This window comes from Elephantulus edwardii, unplaced genomic scaffold (assembly GCF_000299155.1).
Source record: "Elephantulus edwardii isolate Elephantulus edwardi_28Jun2011 unplaced genomic scaffold, EleEdw1.0 scaffold00174, whole genome shotgun sequence".
Taxonomy (NCBI): domain Eukaryota; kingdom Metazoa; phylum Chordata; class Mammalia; order Macroscelidea; family Macroscelididae; genus Elephantulus; species Elephantulus edwardii.
The window spans coordinates 1,877,466-1,887,483 of NW_006399924.1; the positions used below are offsets into that span (position 1 = coordinate 1,877,466).

General features: G+C 41.5%; 1 protein-coding gene across 2 annotated transcripts in view; it reads left to right on the forward strand.

The window, feature by feature from the left end:
* Positions 1-390: 390 nt before the first annotated feature.
* Positions 391-10,018, forward strand: part of SIKE1 (suppressor of IKBKE 1) — a 21,102-nt gene continuing 11,474 nt past the window's right edge. The window contains exons 1-3 of one of the 2 annotated variants that reach the window (XM_006895682.1): positions 391-553; positions 785-890; positions 3,274-3,416. In XM_006895682.1, coding sequence (XP_006895744.1) covers positions 395-553; positions 785-890; positions 3,274-3,416 — 408 coding nt within the window. In that variant the 5' untranslated portion in view covers positions 391-394. Of the gene's footprint in view, positions 578-784; positions 891-3,273; positions 3,417-10,018 lie in introns of both variants that reach the window. The other variant, XM_006895681.1, reaches the window with a different exon arrangement.

The window sequence follows — 10,018 nt, forward strand, 5'->3', positions numbered from 1 at the left end:
GGGTTGTGTCATCTGCATAACGGAGATTGTTAATAGACCTTCCACCAATCCTGATGCCACAATTCTCCTCATAGAGCCCAGCCTCTCGGATAATCTGCTCCGCATACATGTTGAAAAGACCGCTGGGGGGCGGGGGGGAAGAAATACAATAGCACTACCCTTAGTTCCCGAAACTCAGGAACAGGGAACTAAGGGTATTACTGCAGCAAAGCCACAGGTGAAAGGGGGTCAGCCAGCGGACAGAGCTGTCATTGCGCAGGCGTTGGAGCCCAGCGCCTCTGGGACTTTGCATATTTACCCGGAAATGACGCATGTTACGCCGAAACGAGTTCAAAGAAGATCCTAGCGAATCCCATGGACTAGTAGTGTGGACATTTGGGGCAGTGTAGCCGCGATGACCTGCACCATCGAAAAGATCCTGACAGATGCCAAGACGTTGCTGGAAAGGCTGCAGGAGCATGATGCGGCCGCCGAATCGCTGGTGGATCAGTCGACAGCACTGCGCCGGCGGGTGGAAGCTATGAGGGAGGCGGGGGCAGCGCTTCCGGACCAGGTCGGTCAGAGAGAGGGGATCTTTGCCCCGGGCTCTGGGCGCTTCTTGAGATATGAAGTGCAAGGGAAAATGGGGTATTTGGCCAGGAGTCTGCCCTGGTCTTAGAGGGCAGAGGTGAGACCCCCCCGACTGGGGCTGGTGTTGCCTCCTGGAGGAGCAATTCTGATCTCTTCAGTTTTGTCTGCCTTTCCCCCGCCCTGGCGCACTTTTTGTCTGTTTTTGTTTGTCCAGTATCAAGAGGATGCATCCGATGTGAAGGACATGTCCAAATACAAGCCTCACATTCTACTGTCACAAGAAAACACACAGATAAGAGACTTACAGCAGGAAAACAGAGGTTAGTCAGGCTTTTCTTGTAGTTTGTTTTGTTTTTTTCTCCAGTTATTGTTAGATGCTGCCTAGTCCACTCCAACTTATAGCGAACTCCGGATACAATGAAAGGAAACATTGCTGAGTTCTGAGCCATGCTTTTTTCCAGTAGCATTTAAATTCTTGCAAAACTGCCTATTGTTAGCAGAAATTCACATCCTTTATTCATTTTAAGGTAAATACTTTTTAAAGAAGGTGTTTCCTGCTGACTCAATAGCTATATGGTTGGATTGGTAAATTATTTTTTTGCAAGATCATCCGACTGATTTTATATTTATAGAGGTGTTTCTTGTTATGTACTCTCAAGCCCTGAAGAGCAATGATGTCATTTTAAAGACCAAGGTGTGCCTGATTCAGGCTATGGTCTTTTCAGTCACCTGCAGTGTATCTGAGAGCTACACAATGATTATGAATAACGATGACAGAGGAAAAAATCAATGCCTTTGAGTTGTGTTGTTGGACAACACTCTTAAATATCCTGTGACTAGCCAAAAAAGGACACGTCTTGGAAAAAGTGCAGCCAATGTGCTTCTTAGAGACAAAGATGGTAAAGCTTCATGTCACATACTTTGGGCCTATTGTTAAGAGAGGCTGTTCCTTGGCTTTCCATGTCTTTTTAGACATCATGCTTGTAAAGATGGAAGCTTGGCAAAAGAGAGAACAACCCTCGATAAAATGGACTGATAGAGTGACTGCAGTGGCCTCTAGTAGTCAGAGAGGATAAGAATCACACAGGAGAGGTCAGGGTTCAGATTTGTTGCTATGAGTCACTCATAGCACCTAACAACACCCATTGAGTTATAACCAACTCTTACCTTACCCTCCAACAGGTTTTTATAGGCAGTAAATCCCACAGGAGGAGATTGCCCATCTTTATCCCACAGAGCAGCTTGTAGATTCAAATTACATGCCCTTGGGTTAGCGCAGCTCCTTACTACTGTTGTTCTTGTTGTTAGGTGCCAACAAATCCAGTACGATTCATAGCGACCCTATGAACAAAACATCTGAACCCTGCTGTGTCTCTATGGTTGTTGGTCTTGTAGGCCTGCTTGCTTGCTCTTTTCCTAGTGGTGAGGTTTCTTTGCTTGTGTTAGGAAGGTCTCATTCTCCTGCTGCAGAATTGCTCAATTTAATGACAAGACTAGCCAGTCGCCTTGTGAATTGGCAGATAGCCTGTCCCCTTGTGTATAGGCTCACACACACCATGCACATATTCCTACCCATCTATAAGGCAAAGTCACTAGGAATGTCATATTGAAAGATAAACTCCACACAGAAGGTCCTCACATATAACTTCATGTTGTATTCTCATATCTTCATTTTTACATAGACAAGGGAGGTATTTAATGTTATAGATAATAAGTAGATTTAGCAAGATTATATGATTTGCTAGAGCCTTGTTGTTGCTGTTGTTGTTATGTGCCATCGAGTCGCTTGCGACTTATAGCAACCCTATGTACAAAAGTTCTATACAATCTTCTATCCTGTGCCAACCTAGTCATCTCAAACACACTTATTCCCACCTCTCTAGTCACAGAATTGATCCATCTCATCAAAAGTCTTCCTTTCCTTCGCCGCCCCTCCACTCTGCCAAACATGATGATGTCCCTCTCCAAGGACCAGTCCCTTCTTGCAACATGCCCAAAATATGTCAGACAAAGCTTCATAATCCTTGACTCCAGGGAACATTCTGGCTTTACCCTCTCCAGGACAAACCTGTTTGTTCTCCTAGCAGTCCATGGTGTATTAAGCACTCTTCCCCAGCACCACAGCTCAAAGGCATCAATTCTCTTTTTATCAACTCTATTCACTGTCCAACTCTCTGATGCATAGCACGTAATTGCGAAGACTATAGCCTGGATCAGGCGCACCTTAGTCTCCAGTCTGACATCATTGCTCTTCATTACTCTTGAGAGGTCCCTCACAGCCGACTTTCCCAATACAATTCGTCTCTTGATTTTCTGGCTGCTGTTACCAAGAGTGTTGACTGTGGAGCCAAGTAAACTAAAACTATTAACTATCTCAATCTCTTTACCATCCATACTGATGCTGCCAGTTGGCCCAGTGGTTAGAATCTTTGTTTTCTTGATAATAAAGTTTAAACTCATATCTACTGTAAAATCAGTAGATGTAAAATCATCCTACACTATTTCTGTTAGACTATGGTATCTCTGTATGAACTTATTTTTCACATAAATCATAGCTCTTTGATTTTGTGGACTTAAACATTGGTTTACAACTTTGGATTCACAGCATGTCATTAAATGTCATAACATTTCAATTGCTAAGATATTGGTTGGGGAGCTATCTCTCAGCTATCACTGCCAAGTTATTTCTTTTTTTTTTAATAGAGCTTTGGATTTCCTTGGAGGAACACCAGGATGCTTTGGAACTCATCATGAGCAAGTATCGGAAACAGATGTTACAGTTGATGGTTGCTAAAAAAGCAGTGGATGCTGAACCAGTCCTGAAAGCTCACCAGTCTCATTCTGCAGTAAGAAATTTTGATGAGTAAATTGTAAATCAAGGGAACAAAAACTAAAATCTGGTAATGGCTTACATTTCTCTTTTATATTTACTGTTTATTTTGCCTTAGCTTTGTGAAGATACGGTTGGAAGGAAGGGAGTAAGGAGCTACTCAAGTCCTTTTATGAGTCAAGGTTCTCTTCCATGCTTCTACCACACTAAAATCTTTTTTCCCAAAGTGTTAACAAATGGTTAGCTCTTCTACAAAACATAAGCCAGTGTTGAAAGTGTCAAATTATACTACATGGCATCATTCTGTATTGCTTGTTATTTGTTGTTGTTAAGTGCTGTCAAGTTTGCCCTGACTCATAGTGACTGCAAAGAATGTAGGCAGCATGAGGATAGCCATATCTGACTCTACTAATTCCCTCTCTTCAAGGAATTATCCCTATCACTAACACAGTAAAAAACCAATTCTTATATGGCTAGATGTGATCTCTCACACTCCTGCACCTCCTTCTACTAATTCCAACATCAGTCTTACAGTTCTACTCACTCCGATATCTGCTACAGTGACCATACATGTCTCACAGAATCATACACACAGTATGGAGTTCATGTCCTCAGGGAGCTTAAAATGTAATATTGAAATAGTTGTTGTGTGCCATCTAGTCAGAACCAACTCATAGCTGTCTCTCCACTATATTGCCTGGCCCCCACCTTTCTAAGCATAATGCCTTTATCCAAGGACTGACACATCCTAACAACATGCCCAGAGTATACAAGATAAAGTTTTACCATTCTTGCCTACAGGAAGCCCCCTGGTTTCACTTTCTTCAGGACAGACCTGTTTATTCTTTTGGCAGTCCTTGGGATAGTCAGTACTTCGACATTGACTCTTCTGTTATTCTTACTCATATTCCAGCTCTCACACGCATAACAAGTGATTGCAGACCATGGCCTGAATAAAGTGCATCTTAGTTTTTAAAACCGACAGCATTGCTTTTCAGTAATTTGGAGAAGTCCCTGACAGGAGGCTTACCCAGTGAGATACTTCTCCTGATACTCTTGCTGCTGGTACCAAGGCTGTTAATTTTCGACCCAAGCACGAAAAAATTGTTGACAACTTCCATCTATTCTCCATCTATTAAGATGTTGCCTATTGGCCTGGTAGTGAGGATTTTTGTTTTCTTTATTTTGAGATCATCTTTTCATCTGGTCAGGTTCTAGTCAACTCATCTTTGGCCATCCATGGTGAGACCCAATGGGACCAGCTACAAATCAGGGATCCATATATCTTCCTAAATTTCAGACCATCTGGTCCCTTCAACTTTCAGCTTTAGCTTCTCATGTGGGCTAAGTCAGAAAGTCAAGGGTCCTCACTATTCTTTGCTTCTCTGGCCAATCACCCTTTTTCACTTATCCATACATGTGTGCATGCTGGGTCATCAGTGCTGATAGAACACACCTAAACTCAGTCTGTCTTTTCGTTGTTGCATGATTCCTACTTCCATTTATCAAGTGGATCCAGGTAGTCACCATGTGTGAACATACTCACCAGTTCCTTTTAATATCCAGTCCTAGAAGGGGGCTCTTAGTGGCTGCCAGCTTTTCATTGTTGTTGTATGCCATAAAGTCTACAACTCATAGCAACCCTATGAACAAAGGCTCTGAACCTGCCTCACCATCTCTGACACATTTGACTCATTGCTACAGCCATTGTGTCAGTCAGTCTCATCAAGGGTCTTCCTCTCTTACGCTGACCCTCTACCTTTCCAAGCATGATGTTCTCTAAATACTGGCCTCTCCTGGTAACATACCCAAAATATGTGAAATCAGAGTTTCATCATCCTTACCTCCAAGGAACACCCTAGTTTCACTTTCTCCAGTACAGGCCTGTTTGTTCTCTTGGCATTTCATGTGCTATTCAGTACTCTTCTCCAACACTACAAATCAAAGATGTCAATTTTTCTTCTGTCATCTTTGTTCATTGCCTAGCTTTCAGACACATAGCAGCTGAATGAAAAGACCATGGCCTGAATCAAACACACCTTAGTCCTCAAACTTAGTGCTCTTCAGTAATTTGGAGAGATCCCTGATGGCAGACTCACTCAAAGCAATATGCCTCCTGACTGCTGGTACCAAGGGTGTTGATTTTCGATCCAAGTAAGATTAAATCATTGTCAGTTTCAGTCTTTTCTCTATCAATCATGATGTTGTTATCAGTCCAGTGGTGAAAATCTTTGTCTTCTTGGTATTGAGATACAACTCATGTTGAAGGCTATAGCCTTTGATTTTCTGAAGCAAACATTTAAGTCCTCCACACTTTGAGCAAGCAAGGTTGTGTAATCTGCATGAAGTAGATTGTTGATGCATCTTCCTCCTAGCCTGATCTTACATTATAACAGAATGTGCAAAGAGCCGGAGAATAAGGAGGGAAGGACTCTCTTGGTATTTCTGAAGTTGAAAGAACTGAAAAACAAATTCAAACCTTGAGTTGAAATCCTGAAAGATGTTATGGGCAAAATCTTTAATTTCTGAGAAACAAAAAAGAAGATGAAAGAAATACACAGGGTCAAAAATAATTGTATCAAATTGTATCAAAAAGAATTGGTTGATAACTGAAAAGTTTCATGAAGTAACCACATGAACAAGAGCCAATGGTAACAAAGGCAGAAGTTCAGGCTGCACTGAAATCATTGGCAAAAAATAAGGCCCCAAGAATCAATGGAATAACAGATGTAGCCCTGGGTATGCTCACTATGTAGCCCTAGTTTATGCCAGGAAATTTGGAGGACAGCTGTTTGGCCAACTGACTGGAAGAGATCCATATTCCCATTCCCAAGAAAGGTGATCCAACAGAATGTGGACATTATCAAACAGTATCATTAATATCATATACAAACAAAATTATTGCTGAATATCATCTGAAAATGGTTAGAATATTAAAAGACAACAGCCAGAAATTCAAGAGGGGTTTAGAAGAGGCTGTAGCACCAGGGTTATCACTACTGCTACTAGACGGATCCTGGCTGAAAGTAAAAAATACCAGAAGAATGTCTATTTGTGTTTTATTGATTATGTACAGACATTTGATTGTGCTAGTCATAACAAATTATGGCTAACATTGAGAAGAATGGGAATCCCCTAACACTAATTGTACTTATGTAAAACTCATACCTAGGCCAAGAGGTTTCTGAAGTTCTGAAGGAACAGGACATAGTCTAAAATTAAGAAAGGTATGCATTGGGGTTGTATCTTCTCCATATTTATTCATTCATTATGCTCAGCAAATTATTGGAGAAACTAGATTCCTCTGAAGAAGAATGCAGCATCAAAATTGGAGGAAGAAGGGAGCTCTGGTGACCTACTGGCAAGAAACTGCACTGCAATCCCGTAGGCACACAGTTTAAATCCACCAGATGCTCTGCTGGAGAAGGAGGGACAATTTCCTGTGCCAATTGTATCCTATTCGATGGTACACAACAATTAAAAAAGAAAAAAAAAAGATTGGAGGAAGACTTACTGTGTTATGCAGATGCCACAGCTTTGCTTGCTGAACTTGAGGAGGACTTGAAGCATTTGTTGCAGATCAGAAAACAAAAATTCTCATTCACTGGACCAATAAACAAGCATCATGATAGATGCAGAAAAGAATAAAATTGTCAGCAACTTCGTCTTACTTGGATTCACAATCAACACCCTTGGTACCAGAAGTCAGGAGATCAGAAGACATATTACACCAGGAAAGTCTGCAGTCAGGGATTCCTCCAACTTTTTTTCTTCAATATTGATGGCAATTTGAGGACTACGGTGTCCCTGTTTCAGGCTATGGTCTTTCAGTCACTTGCTGTGCATCACAGAGCTGGACAATGAATAAAGATGACAGAAGAATTGATGCCTTTGAGTTGTTGTGTAATAAACAGACATGTTTTGGACAAGGTGCAGCCAGTGCGCTCCTTGAAGGCAAAGAGGAGAAAGCTTCCTCTCTTGTACTTTGGGCATGTTGCTGCAAGAGGCTATAGCTTGGAGAAGGACATCATGCTTGGAAAGGTAGAAGGTCGGTGATAGAGAGGAATATAATCAGGGAAATGACTGACACAGTAATTGCTACAATGGGCTCAAGTAAGTCAGAGATTGTGAGATTGGCATAGGATAGAACAAGGTTCAGGTACTTGTTTATAGGGTGGCTATGAAGTATACTGGAGTCTAGGGCACTTAACAATTTTGCCAAGGGTATTGATTGTGGATCCAAATAAGGAAATCTTTAACAACTTGAGTCTTTTCTTCTGCTATTATGATACTGCCTGTTGGTCTAGTGGTGAGGATTTTTGAAAAGTCAAAGTCTTTTTTTTCCCTTTGTTTTCAACATCTAGCATGTGTCCACAAAGCTTTTCAAGTGCAAATCTCCTCAGATTATTGGGTGGGGCTTAATCATTCCCTTAGGGTAAACCTCTGTAGCAACTACGGGATTCTACCTATGTGCAACTGAAGGAAATGCTGCCTGATCTTAAATTATCCTCACAATCTGACCCCATTGTGCTCCACTGTTTCAAATCCTTTAATTGAGGTCTTCCTCTTTTCTCTAACCTCAAGTATATGACATCTTTCTCCTGGAATTCACCCCTCTTGGCAACTTGTCAGACTTCTTGCTTTATTGCTTTCAAGACAAATTGTTTGTTCTAGTCCATGGTATGTTCAGTATATTTTGTCAGTACTCCAAAGGCATCAGTTCTTCAGTGTTCCTTATTCATTGTCCAACTTTCACACACATATGAGGCAATTCAAAACACCATCACTTGTGTCTGGCAACTTGTTGTTATGTGCCATTGAGTTGCCTGCAACTCATAGCAACCCTATGTAAAACAGCCCTGCTCTGTCCTGTGCCAATCTTATTATCTCACAATCTTGACAAACCTATCCCCATTACCCCAGTCACTGAATCAGACCATCTCATCCAGGGTCTTCCCCCCTTGTGCTGTCCCTCCACCCTCACAAGCATGACATCCCTCTCGAAGGACTGGTCCCTCTTTTTATTATGTCCAAAGTAGGTCAGACGAAGCTTTGGAATCCTTGCCTCCAAGGAGCAGCCCCGTCTCACCCTCTCTAGAAAGAACCTGTTTGTTCTCCTAGCATAATTAATACTCTTCTCCAGCACCACAGCTCAAAGGCCTCAATTCTCCTTCTATTATCCCTAGTCATTGTACAGCTTTTTGATGCATAGCATGTAATTGCAAATACCTTGGCCTGAATCAGGTGCACCTTAGTCTCCAGACTGACATTGTTCTTCAGTACTTTGGAGATATCCCTGACAGTAGTCCCAATGCAATTTGCCTTTTAATTTCCTGGCTGCTGATACCAAGAGTATTGATTGTAGAGCAAAGCAAACTAAAGCTCTTAACAATCTCAGTCTCTTCACCATCTATCATGATGCTGCTAATTGACCCAATGGTGAAAATCTTTATTTTCTTGATGTTGAGCTTCAGCCAATATTGAAGGCTGCAGTCCTTGATCTTCTGCAGCAAGCACTTCAGGTCCTCAGTTTCAGCAAGCAGGCTTGTGTCATCTGCATACCGCAGGTTGTTGATGAGTCTTCCCCCAATCTTGATGCCACATTCCTCCTCATAGTGCCCAGCCTTCTGAATGATCTGTTCTTCATATAGATTGAAAAGGTTTGGGGATGGGACACATCCCTGACATACACCTTTACCGATTTTAAACCATGCCATTTCCTTGCTCTCTTCTGAAGACTGTTTCCTGGTCCAAGTATAGAACATAATCAAGTGTTCTGGGATTCCCATTCTTCTCAGAGTCAGCCACGGTTTGTTGTGATCCACACAGTCAAATGCCTTTGCAGAGTCAATGGAACACAGACATTCCTGTGGTACTCCCTGCTTTCAGCAAAGATCCATCCAACATTAGCTGTAATATCCCTAGTACCATGTCCTCTTTTAAACCCAGCCTGCACATTCTGTGGTTCTCTGTCAAAGTGCTGTTCCAGTTATTTTTTTAATAATTTTTAGCAGAATTTTGCTTGCATGTGATATCAGTGATATTGGTTGATAATTTCCGTACTCTGTCGGGTCACCTTTCTTTAGAATGGAAACAAATATAGATCTCTTCAGTCAGTAGGCCAGGTGGTTGTCCTCCAGATTTCTTGGCACAACTTGGTGAGCACATCTAGGGCAGTATCTGTTTGTTTAAATATCTCAATTGGTATGCCATCAATTCCTGGGGTCTTGTTTTTTGCCAGTTCCTTCAGAGCAGCTTGAACTTCTTCCTTCATCACCACAGACTCTTGCTCATACGTTGTCTCATGAAATTCTTCTGTGTCTACCAATTCCTTTTGGTACAATGACTCTGTATACTCTTTCCATCTTCTTTTAATGCCTCCTGGATCATTTACTATTCTGCCCAAAGCATCCTTAAGTATTGCAATTTTATTTTTATTTTTATTTTTTTTTATGTGTGTACTGTCAAATGAAGGAAAATTAGAAATTGTTAAGAAAGAAATGGAACACATAAATATTGACATATTAGGCACTGGAGAGATGAGATGGACTGGCATGAGGCATTTTGAGTCAGATGACCATATGATATATTACTCTGGAGATGAAAAGACAAGGAAAA